Source organism: Phytophthora parasitica, assembly GCF_000247585.1.
Source record: "Phytophthora parasitica INRA-310 unplaced genomic scaffold supercont2.13, whole genome shotgun sequence".
NCBI lineage: Eukaryota > Oomycota > Peronosporomycetes > Peronosporales > Peronosporaceae > Phytophthora > Phytophthora nicotianae.
Genome location: NW_008648999.1, coordinates 322,145 through 345,837, shown reverse-complemented (window position 1 = coordinate 345,837; position 23,693 = coordinate 322,145). Strand labels below are relative to the sequence as shown.

At 52.0% G+C, this 23,693-nt stretch overlaps 4 protein-coding genes across 9 annotated transcripts; 2 read left to right on the top strand and 2 right to left on the bottom strand.

Annotated features, from left to right (window-relative positions):
• The first annotated feature begins 487 nt into the window (after positions 1 to 487).
• On the top strand, positions 488 to 2,598 carry PPTG_07817 (hypothetical protein). Its single transcript, XM_008902186.1, has one exon. It carries the CDS (start codon positions 875 to 877, stop codon positions 2,393 to 2,395), a length of 1,521 nt encoding a protein of 506 aa, XP_008900434.1. The 5' UTR covers positions 488 to 874; the 3' UTR covers positions 2,396 to 2,598.
• Positions 2,483 to 4,265, bottom strand: PPTG_07816 (hypothetical protein). Its single transcript, XM_008902185.1, has 2 exons — positions 3,975 to 4,265; positions 2,483 to 3,912 (listed from the first exon to the last, which is right to left on the bottom strand). The coding sequence occupies exons 1-2, from the start codon at positions 4,021 to 4,023 to the stop codon at positions 3,128 to 3,130; spliced, it is 834 nt and encodes a 277-aa protein (XP_008900433.1). The 5' UTR covers positions 4,024 to 4,265; the 3' UTR covers positions 2,483 to 3,127.
• On the top strand, positions 4,202 to 8,774 carry PPTG_07815 (hypothetical protein). Of its 5 annotated transcripts, none has more exons than XM_008902181.1 (6): positions 4,208 to 4,537; positions 4,600 to 5,367; positions 5,441 to 5,597; positions 5,681 to 5,851; positions 5,924 to 6,014; positions 6,088 to 7,981. In XM_008902181.1, the coding sequence occupies exons 1-6, from the start codon at positions 4,220 to 4,222 to the stop codon at positions 6,704 to 6,706; spliced, it is 2,124 nt and encodes a 707-aa protein (XP_008900429.1). In that variant the 5' UTR covers positions 4,208 to 4,219; the 3' UTR covers positions 6,707 to 7,981. The 5 variants fall into 5 exon arrangements, with proteins under 5 accessions (XP_008900430.1, XP_008900432.1, XP_008900429.1 ...); XM_008902180.1 differs by having other exon boundaries at positions 5,915 to 6,014; XM_008902183.1 differs by having other exon boundaries at positions 4,208 to 5,367.
• Positions 5,621 to 23,693, bottom strand: PPTG_07814. Of its 2 annotated transcripts, XM_008902178.1 has the most exons (4): positions 8,746 to 23,693; positions 7,880 to 8,673; positions 7,726 to 7,812; positions 5,621 to 7,664 (listed from the first exon to the last, which is right to left on the bottom strand). In XM_008902178.1, the coding sequence occupies exons 1-4, from the start codon at positions 23,611 to 23,613 to the stop codon at positions 6,755 to 6,757; spliced, it is 16,659 nt and encodes a 5,552-aa protein (XP_008900426.1). In that variant the 5' UTR covers positions 23,614 to 23,693; the 3' UTR covers positions 5,621 to 6,754. The 2 variants fall into 2 exon arrangements, with proteins under 2 accessions (XP_008900426.1, XP_008900427.1); XM_008902179.1 differs by having other exon boundaries at positions 5,621 to 7,812.

Here is a 23,693-nt window from a genome sequence, read left to right as displayed (position 1 = left end):
TAGGCTTGCATCCGTCCGTCTGTCCTTACCGGGACCTTTCCTCACATCTTGCAATTGCGTCGAACAGCGGGTACAGTACTGCACCCTGTTTGGCCCCCCCCCTCAAACTTTTGATAAACTTCCGGATATATAGTGCTCGTTTTACAAAATTTCCTTGGATTTCTACTCTGAAACCTGATGTATTTGCAAATTCTATACTCTACACTTCCGCCAAATCGGTGTGCATTACTGTACTGTATAAGCGCCATAGTCACTATTGTAGTCAGCACAACAAGTCGGATGTCAACCCATGTTTTTGCTGTCCGGAAAGGCAGCGATCCCGTTACTCACGCACTTCAACTTCGAATTAAAGATCGCCGTGTGTTTTGAGAAAAAGTGAATGATTCGCAGTGGAATATTGGGAATCGAGTTGAAATCGATGGCGACGCGTGCTATTATACATGTACTGTTGCAACCTAGCTGCAGCATTCCACTCAGACGCTCTTTCGAATGTCAGCGCGAGCGACAGAAGACGTTGTCGAATGGCGTCGAACAAAATCCTGATGGACGTCGAATCAGTCTTCCAGCTCTTCTTGTCCCCCATTTCGTCGCCATCTGTCCGTTACGGTCGCCTGATGCTGACGGCAGTATAATACTCAAGACGAAAGTTGTACCGCAACAAACGTCTGGTTGCAGCTACCGTAGTCTCTCTTGAAACTCGGGGTGCAACTGGACGCAACGTCAGCGGGGAGAGGAAAGTACGCTTTCGCGCTCCCTGTTTGGAGCCTTCCCGGCGCTTGCCGGCCCTCGATTCCTCCTGCCTCATTCTCCTTTTCACCCTACTCGAGGCAAACCTCCAGTCCCGACTTCTCCAGTAGCGTACAGTACTCTCACGATGAAGCTCAGCGCCATCTTGATCGCCGCTGCCGGCATCGTGTCGACTACCTCGGCTCAAGCCACTACCTCGACTGCTGGCAGCGCTGCTACCACTACGGTTGCCCCCACGACGTCAAGCACGGCTTCATCGTCGGCTGGTGCTACGACTGCCAGCTCCGGCACCTCCACCGCCACGGTGTCGTCTGGAGACGATGTCTTCGCCAACCTCGAGACCCAAACGTACCCCAAGGACTCGTACCACATGCCTGCGGTTCGCGCCGTGCACGCCCGTGTGCAAAGTGACGCTCCGATCCTCGTGGACGGCGTGTTCGTGTCGAGCTTCGGTGATGGCGAACTCGAGGCTGGTTACTTGAGTGGCATGGACACAGTCAACACTGCGTCGGTGGAGGGTGCACTGATGTACGTCCAGGCTGAGGGCATCAACATCAACGTCCGAGCAGAGGAGGAACGCTGCGAACGTAAGTCTGGCATGTCCAACATCGTCTTCTACGAGATCATCATTGTGCAGACGAACGAGACGCTTGCCCAGTTCCAGGAATCATGGGGCAAGACACCCGAGTACGGCCCCATGCTCCCCATGGACAGCGGTCGTTGCACTCCTCTCTCGGGTGACGACGACTTCCCTGCTGGCTGCCTACAGTTCAACGGTGACGACGACCAGCCCAATGTTGGGCCATTCGTCGGAGGTGGCATCAAGGATGACGACGTGCGAGCTCCGTACCCAGACAACTACTGGTTCTCCTTCCCCGGCACATGTCCGCTCAAGGCCTGGGGTGACAAGACGGACGAATGCCGCAGCAGTACTCGCAAGGGTCTGTGCAGCTACGGCCAAGGTCCGGACGGTGTGGACTGCACCTTCGCTTACAACATTCTCGGTTGGGTGACTATCGACGATATTGTCGGGATCACTGCCATTGAGAACCCGGACACGGGCGCTCCGTACGCCAACTTCACCGAGTGGTGCATGGCTGACTCCAACAACACGGAGTTTGCTGCTAACGCTGAGACTGGCGAGATGGAGACGGGTCTGCCATTCTGGGAGGATCCGCTCAACTCGACTGCCAACGCTGCTCGCGCTGCGGCTGCGGTGGCCAAGTACGAGGAGACTCTGCAGTCGGGCTCTTCGCAGATTGAGGATAATCTGATCGCTGCCTTCCGTGCACTGCCCACACCTGAGGAGCTTGCTGCTTCCAACCCGCCGTGCTACAAGACCGTGGAGGCCTGTGGATCGGGCAACGGATGCAAGCGTGTAGGCTACTCCCAGTTGTGCACTGAATGCACAGCCGATGAGGGCTGCTCCACGAGCGAAAGTGGCTTCGAGTATCCTAAGTTGGAGAAGGCTTACACGACGTTGTCGGAGGACGAGACCACCACCAATCTGGGTGGCTCGAGCAGCGGCAAAAGCTCGACTGCTTCTGGCTCGACTGCAGGATCGAACGGTGACAGCGCTGCTGCTCCTCTGACCTTGACTGTTGCTTCGGTAGCAGTGGGTCTCATGACGGCTGTGCTTGCTCTGTAAATCGATTAGAAGATGCATCGAATAGATCGAGAGGAGCCTCGGTCGGTGTCCAATTTGCTTCCGAGCTTTTGATAGTAAATAAAAAAGGTGTCATTGTTTTGATTGTGTCTTGATTCTTTGACGACACGAGTCCCTGTTGCTAAGTGCAGTAGCACCTACTCCACTGGAGTCTCCAGGGTAACTAATTGTAATGGTCGGCGTGGTTGTTATTATGTGTTCTTTAGAGCAACCAATTTCTGACAGTACATACGCCGCTGACTTCACTGCAAGCCAAGATAGTGCCATAATTTTTGGCTGTTGCTGCTGGTGGTCAGTTGGCAGATATTTTACCAACAACGTTCCTTACTGCCACCTAAGGCCTTGATAGAACCTCTTTTTTTGTGTTTTATAGCTTCTTTCAATTTCTTAGTGTAGAAGTAGTATTTGCAGCAGTGTTAGTTGATATTGGACAGAATAAAAGACGGCCCCAGATTGATGCAGACCGGCACCTTCGTGCGAACCAGATACTGCCTGGTCCTTCAACTCGCTTGCTCCAACACGGCCATCTTGTTGAGCCTCCTCTTCTATGTCGAGTACTTGAACATGAAATGCGCAGTACAGCTCGCAACAATCCCCGCGTTCACAAAAGCCTAAAAAGCAATATGCATTCTTGTTTTTTTTTCATCGGTCCATACTCTCCTCTTCATCTTTGCACTCCTTTCAAAAAAAAAGAATCTCCACTTCTCTCCTACATCAGCAACAGCCGCTCTTGGCCTTGCCAGTGTCCACGTGGGTAGCTCCTCTCACTCTCAGTCCGCTACTTCTCGACGCCCCTGGACTGAATCCGACGTCGTCATCCTCCACAATTTGAATCGGTTGTCCCCTCCCTCCACCGCGACTTCTGGGCACTTCCTCTGTTCTGTTCACTTGTGACTGCGTCTGCATATGCTGCGCCTGTTGCGTCTGTGGCTGCGGTCGTGCCTTGCTGGTCGGAGGTTTAGCCAACGGCTCGTCATCCTCGTCATCGTCATCGGCAATCAACGCGCTTCCTTTCTTCTTCTTGCCGCGCGTACGACTCAACATGCGACGTGTGAGCTCCACAAACACATCTTCTAGTCCGCGATTGAGCTTAGCGGACGTGTCAAAGTGTGCAGCGCCCACCGACTCGGCGTAGCGCTTGGCCTCGTCCTCAGGAACCTTCCGGTTACGATGCAGATCGCTCTTGTTACCGGCGATGCAAATAGAGATGTCGTCCCCCACGATACGTCGCAGTTCACGCACCCACGTGCGGACTTTGCGGAAAGACTCGGCGTCCGTGATATCGTACACCAGCAGAGCTCCATCAGCGTCGCGGTAGTAGATGGGGCCTAAGGCGTGGAAACGTTCCTGACCCGCTGTGTCCCAGAGCGAGAGCGCCACACGACGATTATCCACGAGCAGTCGCTTATCCAAGTATGAGGCCTGTAGTGTCGACACCTGCCGTTCGTCGTATTCGCCCTTGATGTAACGTAGCAGGATGGACGTCTTACCCACGCGACCTGCGGGAAAGAATTCGTTGTTAGAGGGGGGAAATGGAGGCACGTGAGAGTGAATGTTTTACCTTCGCCTAATAGGACGACCTTGAACTTCTTGGTGGAGCGTTCGCCCATTGCTGCGACTTAGTCTTTGCCAAGGGGGTGGAGCTATAGGGAGAGCACTAGTCGAGCCGGTGAAGTCGCGCTTTTTGCCTCCTGCTTCTTTTTCTTTGTAGTGTTGGGTTTCAGCCAATTAGGGGTGTTCAGTTTTCGGATTGGATGAAAATGGTAATAATGGCTGCAGTGGTGTAATCACACACTTCAATCGAAGATGCTGCGACGCCGAGTGCGGACGGAGCTGCTGCTACGAGGCCGCAGGGCGACGTCCAGCACTTCGAGACGGCTGGATCTGGATGAGATCTTGGGCAAGAGGCTTCGTGCGACGGCCAAGGAGCTGTCGGTGGAGGTGCTACCGGCGCTCAAGGTGCTGTCCGAGAGCCTGGGGTTGCTACGTCAGAGTCCTGCCTTCAAGAACTGGAGCGCAGCTGATTGGCTGGTTGGACTATCCGTCTTAGCTCAGTACAAGACACAGCAGCGTGCCGGCGGAATCCATAATGATGCTCATAAGAAGCCACTAGTGATGGACAAGGTACTGTGTTAACGAAACGTTGGTTTAACTTTACTTGTATAAGAATGGTGCAATCCTCGCAGGTGCTGCTATCCAAGCTCCTGCGATACGTGCGCGTGTGCGACGCCGTATACGCGTCCTCGATCGCTTCGTTCTGTAAAGAGGCTAGTGTGCCACGGGATAGAGTACTACGAGCGCACCCGGGCGGCGTCGTGTCTCCTAGGTGCATCATCTTGGCGGACCACGAGCATCAGGAGCTCGTGTTGGTGGTACGCGGTACCGCATCGTTATTGGATTTCTGCACGGATCTGTGTCTACAGAATGAGCCGTTCCTAGATGGTCAGGGCCATCGCGGTATGGTGCATGCGACGACGTGGCTGGTGCGTCACCTGCGCGGCGACCTGCAGAAGCTGTCGGAAAGGTATCCGGACTACAAGTTGGTGGCGACGGGCCACAGTCTAGGAGCGGCGGTCGCAGCAATGAGTGCCATGCAGCTAAAAGAAGATTTCCCGGATATTCAGTGCTACGCTTTCGGTACTCCGGCGTGTTTGACGCGAGAGTTGGCAACGGGCAGCTATGATCTCGTGACCACGGTTGTGAACGGCTACGATTGCGTGCCTCGGCTGCACCAGCACTCGCTTCTAAAGCTGCAAGACGAGATTAGTCGCTTTGACTGGCGAACAGCGTTGAGACACATGGTGTCGGAGGAAATTCGAAAGCAGAAAATTGCTGTGGAAAAGCAGCAGCGTGCTAAGTTAGAAGAACTTCAAACAGCGCTACGGAAGATGGACCATTTACACTTGAAGCAGCGGACAAGCGAAGCTACGGCCAAGTTGGATGAGGTGAAAAAGGTACGCGATTGCTGTCTATGTTTGGTAGGAATTCTGACTAACGGCATTGCTTATTAACGTGTATATTGTGAAGCTTGCTTCCAATAACATTAAGGAATTCGCTAGCGATGTGGATTCGCTTCTAGCGGACAAACTGGACGCCGCTTTCTCTGTTTTCAAGACGGACAAACTGTCGTTGGAACATGTTTCGTTTATTAAGAACCTTTTGAACCTTGAAGACGTCAAGAAAGGTAGATCTTTTTTTTTCTTTCGAGTCGAGATCAGTAAGTTTTTTTCTCGTCTAACTCACGTACGTGGTTTCTTGACGACGCAGGTGATTCTTTTTGGTGGAAGCGCATGGATGAGAGCGTTGTTGCTCTTGAGCGGCTGTCAGCTGCTGTCAACAAGCCTGAGGAGCTCGAGCGTGTACTGGTGGAACTGAAGGAGGTTCTGCACAAGACATCTGAAAGTACGAAGAGGTTACTCAAAAGTGACGATGATCCTGGTGAGTTTACTTTTTACATGTGCGTCAGGAGAAGATGCCTAACTCCTGTTTTGGTTATTGGAGATGCCACAGAATCCTCCCAGCTGCAGCTGTTTCGCTCTCGAATCGACGATATCGTCGACAAGACACGCGCATCGCTTAAATCACGGATTAGTGAGCAAGTGTACGGATCTTCACCATATTATGTTCCTGCGAAGACATTGTCCGTGGATTAACCGGTAGTTATGTCTTCGCAGGTCAAAGGTGTCCACCGCTGTCACTTCTAATGTGAAAAACTATGTCGACACGATAAAGGAAGAGACCGAAGCTTTAAGCTCCATTGTGCAGGAAGAACTGGACGATGTTGCGGGGAAGATTTCACAGAACTTGCCGTTTCTGATGGGGGTGAACTGTGAAAACGAATCGAGCACTGAGAAGTCCACCCATGCAGCTATCCTGGAAGAGAAAGACAAGAACGACAGCTTCGGTGAGGTTTTTGCAGACACCGATCCTTCAGAGCGATTTGAGCCGGAATCGAGTCAAGAGACTGAGCAGGAATGGGAGCAGCTCAATCAGGACCAAGAGCAATCGGAGGACGATAATATGCTGCTTCACGATCCACTGTTTCCCCCTGGACGCATTCTCTACCTCAATCGTGTGATCGCTCCGGGGCCGTCACTAGAAACCGACGACGACGTGAGTATCAAGACTTTAGGCAATAGCCACAAAGTACCAGATGTGGTGGAGTTCGTGGAGGTCGCAACGGACGAGTTTGGTCGAGTCGTGCTCTCGAATCGCATGCTGCTTGATCACCTCTGCACAGACTACGAACGAGTTCTCCAATCACAGGCGAAGATGCTGGAGCGCACACCCTAGACTTCAAACTACCATAGACATATATCCATTACACAAACAAAAATCTACCTAAGGTGAGTCCCCAGCACGTTGAGACGCTTCTCGTTCCCCAGTAGGCGACAGCGGTGGCAGACTCACGCGCACTTCGCGAGCTGCACACGTGAGGAAGTTGAGCATGGCTGCACTGCGACTGATAGCGGAATGCATGATCGCGGCCTGTAGGAACATATTCAAGGCTTCTTGTCGATACTTCGCCACTGGTGCTCGTGTGCTCGGAAGAAAAGTCCGTGGAGGGAGAGGTGGAAGGCCTTCCAAGACGTATCCTGCGCTCTCCAGCGTTGCACACAACTCGCGGAATTCACTAAACCGACGGAACACTGTCCATTGGTATGGCCCACCGTACACTTGGATCTGGAAGACGCTGAACGATAGCAGTTTATCGATCGCTCGGTTCGGTACATTGGCGTGAGCATCTTTGTTCTGTAGATGGCAGACTTCAACACGCACGGAGCGTAGAGGTTGAGACCGCAGATCATCGTTCGAGAGGCCAGAGACTGTCGTATCCTGCACGCTTTCCATCAGCACATGCAGGTCTGTACGGTCTTCGTCGTTGTTCATCAGGCCTGCTGCTCCGCTTCCGAAGCGTCCACCACCAATGATCCGAGACTCCTCTTGACTCTTTTCCAGATTCAGAAGCAAGTACCGAGTGGCGGAAACGTCTACACGTGCTGAGTCCACCGCTACTCGGAAGTTGGTCGCCGCTACTTCATTGTCGCATTCGATATTGTACGACCGAGATGGAGATGTGGTCTGACCGATTTTGAGGGTAGCACCTTCCACGACGACCTCCAACGTCGAGTCAAGAGCCACCTCCCACAATTTTTGACCAGTTTTGCCGCTCAAACATATTAGTCGCTTGTCTGTCAGCAACAGCAATCCACGGTGTGGCTCGATACCGTAGTCCACATGATACACGTAGCTGTACAATTACATTCAATTAGCAAGGCTGCCAGGTATGGAACGATTCCGTTGGTACGTACTCATCTGTGGCATCCAGCGACGTCAGCAGCAACACCGCATAGCCTCGAGCTTCTCGATCCGAGTAGGACACTAGAACACCGTCCGAGCTGTGAGGAAAAATAAGCTATATGATCAGCTACAGAAATGGAATCAGCCAATCTCATATACACGTACCAGATTCGCCGAGGTAGCCTGAAGCGTGTGACTGTGTCAAACGCGTTGCGATCTGTGCCATCCAAAGATTCCGCGCTTGTTTTCGCTCCTCGCGAAAGACTCGTAAGCAAGTCCAAGAATCCAGCTGTGGGTTTCACAATTAGCCCCGCGACGCCCTTACCGATACCCACGACAAATCCACCAGCGCCATCTTGTTCTGCACCACGCACTGGAGCAGCCACAACGCCCTTGATACCATCCCAAACACCCCCAACAAGTCCCTTACTACCTTCTGCAATTGCATCACCCAAGTCGTTGATCTTTTTTATCTGTCGGGTAGAGGCACGCTGTCTCTGAACGTTATACTGTTCATCCATAGCCAACAACGCGATACCCTTCCCAAGCGTCTCTGTAATCTTGCCAGTCGTGTGAAAGATGCCCACCGCTGTGTTCCTCAACAAACTTTTGGAGCCCTTGGTCATGCCAGTTCGCAAATTGTCGATACGCAGACCATTTTCATCCTCCAGCAGCATCTGAGCCGGTGTATAGAAGAAGTCTTTAACTCCGGTACCCAGGGTGCTCACTAGACCAATCGGGTTCCCCAGGAAATCGACAGAGCCCATAATACTGTACCAGCTGCGCAAACCGTGGTGCAGATAGTGCTGCATGGCATAGAATGCGAGCGTGTGCGTTGTTTCGAGCAGGTTTTCCACGTAAAACTCCGGTATTCGAATAGGTGCTTGGTCTAGATTGGATACCAGCGCTGCTGCTGCGCTGATGAGCGTGCTTAGAACAGACGACATGTCCGGAGACAACTACAAGAACAAAGTACAAGGGATTAGTGGCAAGATAATCGAAGAAAAAAAAAGAATAATCAAACCACGTACCAGTGACAGCAGCAACGACCGGTCTGCCGTGCTAGTAAATGTCACGTTGACCTTCACAGGACACAGCAGGAGCCATCGCAACAACACCTTCATGTTTGCCCCTCCACCGTCCCTTGTACTACCCAAGCGTCCACCCGCAGCTGTGGACAGTAGCGTGGGGGTAGACCACTCGATCTCCAATAACTTCAGCGCTAAGTTCGAGCCGAATTCATCTCCAGGTCGCTTTTTCTTCTTGCTAGTACGAGTATTCGACGCCGTGTGCGACCACTCCACTCCCGAGAACACATGAGCCAACGCCACCAGCGTCGCGTCTTCCAGTTTGATCTCCAACTCTTGAAGCTGACCGAAAATGTAGTCGAACTGGATCACATTGGGCTGTCGACTGAAGACCGCCATGAGCTGCACTGTCGGCAATAGCATGGGGCTATCCGCATCATTATTCTTCCCTCCTTTCTCGCGAGACATCGTGTAGCCTTCTTCTTGCATTTGTGCGTCTACAAGACGCATCGGACGCAGTAACACCGGGTAATTCGTGTCTAGCAATTGGTTGTCGATCTGGAAGTGCCCAAAGCGTGCATTAATAACTTGTTTCCCGTCCGTAATTTGGCCGTAGCTCAACTGAACGCCTGCAGAAGCGTTTTGGTCAGAGAGCGAGATGCACAGCACCTCCTGTGGCTGTTGAGGGCCTGCTGCAGACGTCACTGAACTCCATGCGCCATCGTCCACGACCGATATGCAGATACGCGCAACTTCAAGCTGGAAATGAAGACTGAGATCTCCTTGTTGGTGAGCTGCTCGTAAGGGATTAATGAAATCCCACTTGAGTGCTAGTCGTAGCTGTCCAATCATCTCTAACGCTGAGTGTTGGTGCGTACGTTGTTGTGGCGAGTACAGCGCACAGATCCGCTCGTTGAAGGTGAGAGCAGAAGGCTCAGCCATCGGGTTCCCGTCCATCGACATCGGATTAGCGGCACTAGAGAGAGAAGACGGGGGTAAGGGCACCCAGCACTCGGCTAATAGCACGTCGAAGCGAGAGTCTTGTTTGCTGTGATCGAGATGATCCATCATTGCATCATCACCGAAGAAGTACAGGAACGGCACAATACTTGACTCTTGCGAGGCTGACAAGCCGTGGTCGGACGTCTCGTTCCGGAGATACACACGCACCAGTACCTGGTCTTCACCAGAGCCCGCGGCAGGCTTTTTGTTGGCTGTTTCAACGAATTCCACGCGACGATTCCACTCCGCATCATACTTCCGTACACCAGTGTCGTCGTCTGTTGCTTGAGCACACGGAGGCCTCGATGTATCACTGAATCTCATACGCTCAGGTGTCGTCGGCTGGTACAAGAACGACAGAGTAAACGTCGCTGATGCTTGCTCCGGAGTCGGTGTTCCAACGCCCTCTCCCCAATGCATTGCCTTCTCAATCACAGCAAACGACGCATCGCGATGGAGATTGACGATGGACTTGTTGTTAGCTGCGACCACCGTGTCACCAATCCGAATCTTGCCTTCGTAGACAAGAGCTCCACATGGGCCATCACATACGACACCCTGAACGAGCACACGTCCGTTGCGATACACTAGGTCGAGTCCCAGCATTTGACCTCTTGGAAACTCATGAGTGCGAACCTGTTGCAGATGATCATTGCTACCTGGTGGTCCAGTCATTGACGATCGATCAGGAGACGACGATCCGTTGTCATCAGGGATGTTCTGATCGGTTGCTGCTGACACGGACGAAGGTTTTGCCACTGCAGATAGAGCTGAACGTGTTGACTCTTGGTATGTGATCGTACAGTAAACCTTGGGCTCGAGATGATCTGTTGTTCCGTGCGCGTGCTTGAAGTTATTCCGAATAATTTCTGTAGGAATTTGGAGGTTCGACACGCCAATTAGAACTGCAGACAGCCGCTTTTCGTCCCCCATCTCTTCGTACGTGCCATCGCTAGTGGATTCGTCGGTAGTCGCCGATACTGCAGAGCCTCGGGCAGAACTGGAGCTTCTACTACGCGCTCCGACACTGTCATCGTCTGAACCAGCAGGTCGGGCAACAAATTGCAAAAGACCCGAGTCTTTCTTCTCTTCTCCCGATGAAGCATCCGGCACTGATCGCAACGCTGCTGGAATGTTGGTGCCACTAGTTGACGTGTCCACAGCTTCGCGCTCAAGCAAAAGTTTTAGCTGCGATTTGGAGCTAACAAGCACGTCTAGTTCCTTCTTCATGTTGTATGCCGACAGTATGTCCTTCAACTCCTTCACTGTTTCAAGAGAGTCTCTGCCTTCTCCACTAGATTCGGCAGCAGCTGATCGAGTTGTGAGGGTTCGACGGCAGCACATCTGGAAGCGAATACGAGCTTCGTTCTCTACTGGATGAGACCAGCCTCCACCTTTCCGAGCCACGCGAACAGGAGCAAGGAACTCAACCACTTGCAGCTCATTATTTGCTCCACCTCTAGCTGAGATCATCGCAGCAGCACAGTATTCCTGCAACGGAATACGTGCAGTCGCGATGACGGACGAGCCGAACAGGATCTTGTCTGCTTCTCGTATCTCCACGATGATCTCTGCACCTGCTCCAAACTCGTAACTGGAGCTCTCCTCACCTCCATCGCTCAGCATCAATGCGCTCAACACAGCTCGAGAATTCGGTGCAGGCAGCCACCGCGGAAACATCGTCGTAGACTGAGGTACTAGCTTCGTGCGAGCTTCTTCACCGTCGCTCTTTAGTGAGAAGGTAATAAACGGCTGACACGACGTCAAGTCACTGCGTCCAGCTTGAAGGAACACATCTTCTAGGCACATAGCTTCCACCAGGCGAACACAGAGGACCAACGCTTCTATCTCTTTCTCTTCTTCGATTGCTGGCGGTATACTGCTAGCTTCGGCTCCCTGTTGTGCCTCTGAAGACCCAGCTTCGTCAGCGCCGGACTTCCCCTTCATTTCCACAACGTCTGAAGCAAAACGCACACGCTTCTTCTTCGCAGGCACGTCATGTGCATTGTCCTCTTCAGATCCATCCATCAGCTGAGCCCTGTGAGCCGCGAGAACATGGGAAATAAATACGATTGAGGTGTTGTAGCGCTTCCAACTGCGAAGTAGAGTCGCTCGTCGCCGCCTCTTGTGCTCGCCAGAGAACCCTGGTAGCATATCAGTCACCAGTAAGGTTTTCGTTGTTTCATCCAGCAATACTTCAGCCCATAATCGCTTCTTTACCACGCCCTCCGACACATCGATCGTCGGTAGACGCTGAAGCTTCTTCAACTGCACCTCGAAGCTCGCAACGACTTGAGTTTGGCCCACGATTGCTGCTCTGGTAAGCGCAGTAATTGGTGGGTCTTTACCTTTTCTATCGGCTGAAGTCTTCGTATTAGAGCGATGGCCATGCAACGGGTGCTCTTTCCTCAATGCTCCAATGCCCAAGCCTGCCACCTTCTGGACCTGTACAAACACCGTTGGGAACGCAGAGAAACGGAATGGCACATAGTCGATCGTGTGGAACGGGAGCACGGGTTCTCCACCTTCAAAGCCGATCGTCACGTTCCCCTTGTCGTCTTTGATTAGCGTTTTCTGCCACACAACTAGCGCCAAGTTGCTGCACTCGTTCTTGATCTTGAACGGCACAAATTCCTCGTTCTCCTTGTGCTTTACCGTCAGTGTATGCTCCCGATCATCCTCTTCGTATTCGTATGAAGATAGTGGAGACGAGTGAATAGACTGCTTACCCTCCTCCAGGTACACTAAGAAGGACGGATCGTGCAGTTCAACCGCTACATTGAGCTGGGTCCCATTCGCGAGCATGCGTTCGGCATCGCTGTACTCGTCTTCTTCATCGAAAAACATGTCTGCTTCGTCGTCATCTTCAATTTGCTCGCGCTTGGCAACATTTCCTTCAAAACACTCGGGAAGACATGGTGGTGCAGGTCGAACTTTTGACTTTACACGCAACACGAAGTTACCCACCGATGAGAGCTCGAACGGAGCACTCCACTGCGAGGAATTCGCAAACGAGACGGTATCACGATCATCATGACGGTTGTCGGGGAGCACAAAGCAAATCTGAACTCGTGAAGGCAAGCGCGAATCGCTCCAGTGGAAGATTTTGGTCTCTTGTGGGCGAAGCACAATCACAGCACTCGCGTCGGTCGAACGCTCCTGTCGAACGCGAATTTCAAACCGGTTTGAAGTGTTGATGAAATAATAGCGCGGGACCAAGGTCACAACACGAGATCGCGAGAATTTCTCTGGCCCTTGCTCGATCATCACACCGAATTCGTACTGCTTGAAGGTCGTTCTCAGTCCGTTCGATGGAGCTCCGAACTCTGTGATTGTAGACAGCAGAGATCGAGCATCTCGAGACCGGTTGGTGGGCACAAGGATCTGTCCGCGTACTCCCACGGCACTGATGTCGAAAGGCTCGGACTGCACCTCACGCTCTCCTGTTTCTCCCTTGATTCCGATCTTCATCTTGGACACGACTTGCTTGCTCTCACAGGAAAACACAGAAAGCGAGACGGAAGAGGATTCGTTCTCAGCGTCACTCTTATCGTCGTACAGGCGGCCAGGGTGATTGGACGGGATAAGGTAGTCATCAGCCGTATAGAACGCGAGCGAGAGCGACGTTCGGTCGATCAACCAGTACTCTGTGAACACCCGACACACTACTGGACAGAGCGTATTCAGTGCACGAGAACGCAATTTTTCCAGCTGAGTGATCTCGACGCAGATTGTTAGCTTGTTCGCAGGAGTCGGAGCTTCCAACTCGCTGTCATCACGCATATTCAATTCAATCCGCTCACAGAATGACTGGCAGCCGTAGATGAATGTATCCCTCGACCAACGTGAGAATCTCCCCAGTTGAATCTGCGGCAGTGCGAGACTGAGTCCAACAACTGTAGGAGTTTGCACGACCTCTCTGTTCTCCATATCTCGCTCCAAGACGTCCAATTCTGCTATACAAGCCGAGCTTCCAGAGGACACCTTCCCGTTCACGCCAGAGAATGAAGCAGCATTCTTTGCCACCCACACGACCTCAGCTTCCGATTTCATGCACACAGTGCGATACGACAATTCATAAGGCACGAGGTTCTCCAGGACAATAGGAGGTCGCAATGTGATCGTAGTCTCATGACGTTCAGACTTCCGCAGCGCAGTCAGGATCACTTGGAACGGTGGTAACGACACACCAAACGAGAAATCTGGAGCATCCTCGCTCCCTGAACTCGGATGGACATCCCAATAAAACGTCAGGGCTTTGCGTAGTTCCAGCGAGCCAACATTTTGCCGGCGGTTGGAGCGACCTCGATACTTGCTATCATTTGACCGCAACAGAGACGCGATCGAAAGTGGTTCCGAATGCTGAACCTTTCCGTTCGACAGCAGTGGACGGAATGCAATAGTCCCAGACTCAAGGTATTGAATGGGAATGTAGTGCGCTGTCTTCCCACCGGGCTCTATCGTCTCCTCCCGTTGGTCGTTGTAGATCACTTGGATGGGGACACTGAAGAAGTTCGCCAACTGAATCTTTCCTCGCAGTCGCAGAACGAGTGTGCCTTGCTCTGCAACGGTCTCGCATATGATACTCTCGCCATGCCACGAATCGCGCTGCTTGCCACTACTCTCTAGATGCAGATAGCTCCGGTTAGAATAGCCAATCGGCACTGGAATCGCCTTGGAAGAGGTCGTTCTTTGCGTAGGCGACTGTGGCTTTAGCCACAGCAACCGACGGAGCGGCGAGGTTACGCATCCTGCCGGCGCTTCATGTGCAACGATCTCAGTGGCAACGCGCTCGCCACTTTCGACTCGGATCCACTTTGTATCCGATGAAGAGATATCGTTCAGCATCGTTGTAAGTCGACGACGACTCCAAGCATTGCTGTTAAACATAGCCGTTCCGGTCTTCATAATGTCGTCGTTCGTGTCAGCACCCGGTACTTCAGTGGGCATCTCAATGGAGCTTGTAGGTCTTCGAGACGATGATGGAGTTCCACCTGCTGTGGGAGGCGCACCACTCGAGGACGACGGATGCGTCGCCACGACGAACGGGATACCAGACTGGTTGTCCACATAAATGAACGGCCCGAGACGCGATGATAAGGCCTCGTCAGCTGCCGTCACCTTCGTCACCAAAGCGAAAAAGTGCACCAGCACGTTAATCACGTTGCGCGAAACGTTGATATTGAAATCGTCCTTCACCACAATCATGAACGTGTTCGCCAGTTTGGCGCCATCTTGTACATCAGGCTGCTCCAGTAGTTCGCGATAAATGAAGTTTTTCGATTCCCATGAATGCGCCGCCGCGTTAGTAAACACCTCGGTTCGAGACGAGCGGAACAGACACAGTGGCATCCCGTCACATCGCAATGCAGCACCCGTGGGAGAGATCGACTGCCTCTCAGACATGCAGTAGTCACACAACACGCCTCCTTTCCCATGGTATGCCATGTTCACTTCGAAGTCTTCGAGTACAGGTTCCCATACAGCCAGTTGAGAGTTATAGGCTTGGATTCCAAAACGTAGACTCGTTAGCGCTGTGAACTTGTCTTCCAATCTCCCTCGAATATCTGCATGTAATGTCGCCACGCGGAAATGAAGCAGAGGCAGAAGCATGTTGTGAAAATCGTTTACAACTGTAGCATTCACACCAGGCAGCGTAAACTCCAAGATCTTCAGATTCTCGAGAAAAGAGGAGTACGTGAAAAGAGACTTGCGTTTTGTCCTCCGCTTCTTTCTCGGAGGTGTCTGGTTCTCCTCGACAGTATCTCCAGCGTCTGCAGCACTAGTATTAGCATCAGCATCAACGACCGTATCGGCAGCCTCGCCGTCTGGCTCGCCATCGTCAACGGGAGTACTGGTCTGCTCCTCACGCTGCTGGAACCTAGAGCTAGGTTTGCTTGATACAATCGATAAGGCGAACGGAATTGGTGCGTCACCGACACCGTTGAACATCAGATATCCACCTCCTCGTGCGCCTGTTGTGTCAACCGTGTGTGCACCTTCAGCTTGGGGTCCCGATCGTGCCGAGTTGAAGTCCATTTGCTGTCCAGTAGCATCTGCTACGCCGAACTTCTTCCCTTTACTGAACGAGCGATATATCGTGAGTTCCTCGAACACAATCAGCTCTCGATCGTAGATGACACTCTTATCCGAATTAAACATCGTACTTCCGTGCTTCCAGATCGTAGTTTCGAAAGCTCCAGCTGAGCCTTCTGGACCCAAGTAGCCAATAGCGCCTAGTTGGTCGTACTTCCGGATTAAAGTCGATTGCGCTGCCTTCGCCGCATCAGAGGTAGGAGTCTCCGCTGATTCCTCTTTTGAAAGGGATTTCTCTCTTGCTGTTTTCTCGTCATTGTCGCTCTTGTTGTCTATCACAGCTTCCAAGATGATTCTGTCGCCATAGTAGATCTCGTCTCCAATCTGTCGTCGACTCCCGGTGGCTGGCAAAATCCGGAACGCTACGCTTTCAACCAGTTGTCGCTGCTGTGCTGTATACGGCAGGACGAGGTATCGTTTGCGCCACGTCGAGTTATAAAATCCAACCACGGGCCGCGTCTCGAGACGTCCTCTGAAACTAGCAGACACCAAATAAATCAGCGACGAGCCATAAAGAGCAGCAGTGCGTTGTCGCTCGGCTTTCTTCGAGCTGGACAACACGAGACCTGATCGCGGGGATGAAGGCGAGCGGCGACGTCCACTCCAAGACGACGTATCGCTGTCTGCACCACCTCCTGACAGAGAAGAAATCGACGAACCAGACATTGAGCGTCGTTTCTGTCCCGGAGCACTTGGTTGTACGGAGATTGGGCGACGGAAAATATGCTCGAGCGCTGCCAGCATCGTGCAGAAATCCAGATATCCGAATCGAAGCTCCATCACGCGGTTAAATGTTGTTCGAAAGCGGAGGAAACGGGAACGCAGATCCATTTGCAGGACCGTCTCCATATCGATGGGTTTCAGGCAGTCGGCAGATGCGGCTGTAGCTGATTGCTCTGCCGCCCAAACGCTCTCTTCTGACAGCCGAGACGTTGCGTGGATATTCTCGAGTGCAATACAGAACTGCAACTGATTCCGACTGTGTGTTGGTGATTCTTTGACTTTGTCCTCAATGTTGGGGCATTCATCTTCATTCGCTTGCTGGAGGTAGTTGAGAATGATCGATGCTTCCCATGATAACATCAGCGCCCTCGACTTCAGCTTGTGAGGGTTTTCAACCAGCAACAAAGCGGATGGTCCCAGATTCAACTCTAAACTGATCCGACGATAGACTGGCGGCACTGTTACTGTGTTTTCAGGGTCAGGATCTCCATCCACATCCGTATCTCCTCTGCTACTCTCAGAGCCTTCACTATCCCCACTCAAACCTGGAGGAATCGTCAAAAACTGGATCAAATCATAGTGAATGTTCGACGGAATGACTTTGAACCCCGCAATGTCGACCACCAAATCCATTCTTCCTTCCGTTCCCACCACTGGAGGGCTCTTCTCCTCGCTGGGTTTCTCGGAATGAGCGCCATGGCTTGTAACGGTTGATGACATTTGCGAGTAGGCGGACATCTCAGAATCTGTTCGTCTAAGCGAAAGCTCGGACCCGAACAGGCCTACAATGGCTCTAGACGACACACTTCTGAACTGCGTTCTTGGAGTGCGCAGTCCATTTCCATGTGCAGTAAAGGCTGGGTCAAAGCCTATCGTCGCTACATCCACGTCGAAACTTTCGCGTCCAAATTGGATCTTAATCGCTTTCGGCAATCCTTCCTTGTACCGCTCAAACACGACAACATCGCGATACGAGGCAGACATCTTCGACTTCACACGCGAGTCCCGCATGTGAATGCCCTCTAGGTCAACATTTGCCGTTAATCTTCCATTGGCCAAGTTGTAATCAGCACGTCCTGATAGCACAGAAAGAGCCAGCAAGCAGATCGAGCCGTCGATCGTTTTGCCCTTCTCAACCATATCGAGATCACCACTGCTCGAGGGATGGTAGCCATGTTGTCCCTGCAATATTTCCATTGTAATTTCAGGAACGTGAAGGTCGAGCATGATATGCCGATCGTTAGCTGCCTCCGCCTCGGAGACGCTCATTCCATTGCTTCCTTCGTCGCCGACCTCCATAATTCCCCCAGACGAGGATGCTCCGTCAACACTTCGAGATCGGCTAGAAGAAATGCGCGCTCGTGGCTTGGCTGGTACCTCAGCTCCTTGCGAAAAACGATATCGACTACGTTCACGGTAATTCTGAAATGGTACTCGTAGCACAAAGGCGTATTGCTCTTGATTGCAAACCAGGCGAACGGGATTGAAGCTCAGATTCAACTTCAGGTCGTCGTGCGAGCGGAAATCCACTGAAAGGCAGTAGTTCGTTAGCCCCAGAAGACTTTGAGTGATAAACCCCCCGCCATCTAGTCGCTTATCCACATCATTGCGGTCCACAAGAATCACCGACACAATTCGAAGAGCCTTCATATCTAACTGCAACTGCTTCAGCGAGGAATTAAGAAGAACTTTGGCCACGATGCGATTTTCCATCCCAAGGAAGCTGTTGACGACACCTTCATTGGAGACTCGGAAGCTATCGAAACGCAGCAAAAGAGACTCGGACGACATTCGATGAGGAGGCATTTCTAGAACCGTGTCTTCCAGTCGAATATCGACGAGTGGGAACATCGATACCACGTCAGATCCCAAGAAGCCGCCCGAAGGTGCTGCGTCGTCTAGATTTTCCTCCATTTCTTCATTCATATATGCTTGTGTCGGGCCCCCTTGGATATCTGCTAGTTGGAAGTCACCTTCCCAAAACATGTCGGCTTGATCTCGAGACAAGATCGACAGAACAGTCTCCAACAAAACACCCTTCACCCAGTAGTTACGCATGTCATCGACAAAGCTGTAGAGAAACCGGATTCGCGGTGATTTAAGCCGGACTGAGTATCGGCTGCTATAGCCTGGATGCCATGCTTCCTGGATGGAATCTGCTCCGTAAAACTGCGCGGCACATGAAAACACTGCCGGGACGTCATCGAGCATCACCAGAATCTCGCTCAGCGTAGGAACGTGACCTACCGCAATGCTGTCATCATATTCACGAGCATCATCCCGATTGATCCACACTTTGTCCTCCTTTGGTTCTGGCGATGTACTTCCATGAGATATAATCTCACTGAGGTGCTGGTCGGGCAGAGATACGTCGCAAATTTTCAGCGAAGTCAAGTAAGCAAATATGCTCAAGTAACGCGGGAATCTTTGCACGCAGCAGCAGAACTGCTGTGCTGTCAAACTAGCAAAAGCTGATGGCATCCCTTCGGGTCTCTGTTTATCATCCAAGTGAAGAAACATCGACAAACCTTCCACATGGAGACGAAGCTGCATCGATGCCGGCAATTCTTCCTCGGTACCATCATTAGCGTCTGTTGTTGAGTCACTGAGATCATTTTCCTTCTCTGGGCTGACACCTAGGTTTTCCAGGAACGAAGAAGCCACCCACCCGCTTAGTTTCCTCGAGAAGGTGCGTTCGTTCGCTTCAGCATCCACCGAGGACAATACTGATTGCTCCTCCATATTCCCCTTCTTCCCTGTGCTTCCTTCACTGATGCTTCGCAAGGATGGTGGAGGCGGGGGAGGTGACTGCTCCTGTACACTGCTTTCGGTATCCTCATTATTATGCTGGAAGAAAAACACGAAGACTTCTGCCAGAGTGTCTTGGTAAACGTCAATCGTAAGCACTCGCAAACTTGCATCGACCGAGAGTGAGGTAATCAGTGAGTCCTGCCAAATGGAGTTCTCAAAAGAAGACGGGGAGAGTGGCGAATGTCGAGCATTTTTCCACAGTTTCTTGTCCTTCGGTAACACTGCGTCGGAGACGATGCTCGTAATTGCCACGTGAATTAACTGCTCAGATGAAGGTGGGGGTTTAGCAGCAATATTCTCCTCCTCTGCTTTATCTTCCAGATCAGTCACCACCCCATGATTTCCAGATTTCATGAGGAATCGCTTCTTTTCCACCACTTTCGACGACGGCGACGGTTTTGAGAGGAGGATATCCTCCACCAAGAACGTCCCGAGGGCAAATTCCAGCCTCCTGTCGTAGGATCTCACTTTTAAACGCGTATTGATATCAACTGCACGCACTCGAACAATTTTCCCCGAGCCATTTTCCATATCACGAACTTGTAGTGTGAGGATAACCTCACCCACTCCAAATTGAAGCTGGCAGATCACACGTTTCCACAGCTTCAGTAAATCGTGGTCGTCGATGTCCTTTTCTCCAAACGTTCGCCTTCGCTCGAGTTGGATCTTCCTTGCTAATCCGAGGTAGGGGCTGCTCTCCGAGGCAGCAGGTCTCCCACTTGAGTCACTACTGGACAGAGCAACAGCTCCAGGCTTTACGTAAGACGATACCTTGCGTACGAGCTTCGGCTTGCTACGTTGAGGAGCTGCTGTACTGGGCCCGATTCGTGTTGAAGGAAGGTTTGCTATATCGACGACAGTGGCAGCATCTCTGTCAATACGTCGTTGCGCGTGAGCTGAAAAGTTATCCCCGAACGAGTGGAGCAACTGCATCAACGAGCGGAAACTTGTAGCCGACAAGTTCAAATTAACGCTGTCGACGCCTCCAAAAAGCTTCAGAAGAGGAATACTTGGATCATCAGGCGTGACGCTCATGTAGAAGCTGAACGTCAACGAAGTTTTCTCGAGAAGATAGTGCCAAGCAGATTTCTTGCTCGAATGGGTTCGCAAGCGAAAAACGTTCCGCGCAATGCCGCTGTTTCCCCCATCGATAATTTGCACTTCAATACCCGAGATGCTGATCTCCAAGACATCGTAAAGACTTTCCTCTGGTGAAGCAACAGCAATCCTCCGGCTGTCAGCTGGTTCATCGTCCCCCAGGTCACTTGTGATGTCAGTGTCATCGATTATGTCACCCGGATGCTTCGTCTGTGCCTTCAAATGGCCCAGGAATACCAGCAAACTCACCTCGTCACCAGTTGGAATTCCGGTATCTGATGGCGGTGATTGGATAATGTTGATCAACGGCGAAATCACGTCCAAGCGCATATCCACTTTTGTTCTTCGAGCTACAGCATCCCGCAACTGAGCGGTACTGTAGCGCTGCAGACTCTGTGCTCGCTTCCATGCACTGTGCTCAAGACCCGACAAATCCACGTTTATAGGACGAGAAAACACGGCCACCACATCGAGGAGAAACATCAAGTTGACGTTGCACTTGATCGGTTGGGTAACGAGCGACACCCGGAGTAAATGAGCACCAGCTACAGCGTCTTCCGTAGAAGCCTCTCGTTTCGTATCCGCTTCTTCATCAAGTTTGGGTTGGCGTTCCGATTCGATGTGGAGTTGCATCAGTGGGAGTTCCCTTTCACAGTGACGAAGTCGCACGCTGCTCATTTGATTTCGCACGCCAACTGGGTGATACTCCAGGATCTCGTCCATGTCCATTCGCTGGAGAAAGAAGTCCGTTCCTGATGAACTCAAGGATCGACGCTTGCGCGATAAGTTGTCGTGAACTGAAGGGATAGAACTCTGGCAGAAGAATGCATCTCGAAGCTGGAGACCGACTTCTACGCACGACGACCGCACTTGAAATTGAATTTCTACGTCATCCAGCGATGCAATCAAGTGTGATGGCGAACTAGACTTCGTGGGGATCGCCTTATCAATTCCTTCGTGGAGAGTGAGACCGCTGAGATCAGTAGGAACGTCTTCAAGGCTGAGTCCAAACCTTGCCTTACACAGAGTAAGCTGGAATCTGTACAAAATGTGTTGATGCTCTTGCAACGAGCGCTTCTTTCGTGCAGCGGCATCTTCAATTTCGCCACTTTCGGACGATCGACTCTCTTTATCGTCTTCCTCCGGATGAAAATCGATCGCGTCATAAAGATCCTTGGTGTCCTGATCACTCCATTTCACGTCTTCAACGCGTATTTCTCCACCTCTCCGTGATCCGGTGTCATGGCCACCATGCGCTCCACCGGCGCCTGTGAGCCACGAGGCGTACGACCAAAGACGTGAAGAAGCAGGAACGTCTGAGCCTTGGGAGATAGGTATACCATCTTCGTTGTCACGTTGGCTTTGCAGCTTCTTCAACACTTCCTTCTCTTTCTCCTTTTCAGCAATATCTTTACGTACAGCACGACGAAGTCTCATCAATTCCTGAACGTCCATTGTAAACTCCAATTCGTCCAGCTCGCCGCGTGCCATTTCTTTCGTCAGTGAGCGGAGATCCGATGACACAAGCGTGGCTGCAAATGTAGTGCCATGCTCCAGCACAAGATACAACTCCTTGTACCGATTCCTCTGTTGTCGCTTCTTTTCTAGTGCCTCCCAGTCCACATGGGCCAAGCGCTCACGAACGTCCAACAGCACGGCGTTAATCGCATATCTCCACCACCTTCTCGGGTTGTCTTTCACACGAATTCTCTTCGGACGCAACACGAGATACCGAGCCTGTCGACGCTTCACTGTCAAGAAAGAAATGAAAGAAAGCGCGCTCAGATACTGCTGGCGATGCAGTGACGTACTGATCTGATCGATACTAGCTTGGGCGTCGATATACGTGCTCTTCTCCTCCATCACATGGACAACCGCTTCACGATATTTGACGATACAGGGCTCCACACGGCCCACCTCTTCCAGTGACCACTGCATACAGCTGGACAACGCTTCCTTAAACTGTCTCACTGATGGAATCTCGTCCTCTTCTTCCGTGAGATCTCTGGCCACTGACCACGCCTCAGAAAACACAAAACCCAACGTATACTTACGCTCTCCAGCCAACTTGGGCATCATTTCCAGGAATTCACTCCAGGCTTCGTCCCCAATCGCATCAATCGTCTCCACCATCCAGGGTGTTCCAAGTCTCGACAACACGCGCTCACTCAATTCCTGGTGCGTAATGGGCAATTTGGCATTCCCATCATTCACCGTCAGCTTCATGGAAACCGTGAGTGGATGCACAATGTAGTCGCTCTGTTTAAACAGCGGTGGGGACGTCATCTTCATGGTCTCAACAATCTCTGACGTCGGGGGTGACGGAGACGGCTCCAGCTCTTCCAGTTTCTTCCCTATCGAGAAGTTACTCCTCATAAGCGTAGCAAAGGCTTCAGCATCATTCAGTACCGTAGCTGGCACTGGTACCAGCGGTAGAGACCAGTAGATACCGAACTTGTTGATGTCCATCTTCTTTCTGATAAACGACACGCCATCCTGCACCTGCTGCCGCCCTCTCCCCACCATCGTATAGTTCCAACCTTCGTCCGCTGACTTGATGATAATAGCCTCGAGTGTCATACCTACTGCATAACGATGTCTCGGGTCCGAGATGGCGTCTTCCATCCTCAAGTGCAGATGCTGCACGTGGACTTGTACGTTGTCCAGCACTTTAACCATCAACTTGAACAGGAAACTCTGTGTCCAGCTCTGACCTGGGGGTGTTTGCGTCTTGTTCTTCTCATTAAACTCGGCCGCCTTCTCCATGGCGTCGAGCGCCGCGCGCTTGCGCTGTAGCGTCTGCAGCTTCTGTCGGCGCTGCTTCTCGGGCGTCTCATCACTGTCAGAGTCCGCGCGGTCGTCGGCGCAGACCTCGAGAAGTAGACTAACGTCCTGAATGTCCACGCGAATGGGCTGGTTGGCCAGGTTGGTCCATGGCAGATCGATACGCAGCTGGCGCAGTGTGCCCTTGACCAGACGCATCTGCTTGGGCAGCGGGAACGCATCAGGCTGCAGCTCCACGGCCTCCACCTCGATCTTGCCGTTCCATATGCTGATCTGTAGTGCAGCAGGGTCGATGTTCTTCACGTAGCTACCTAGAATAGCGTCCAGCACCACGTGCACGTAGCGCTGGAGGAACATGGCGGCCCCAGCGTGGGCACGGAGATCGGTCGCGCAACTAAGGTCGGAAAATGATTTGACTTCAACTAAGTATGGGGTTG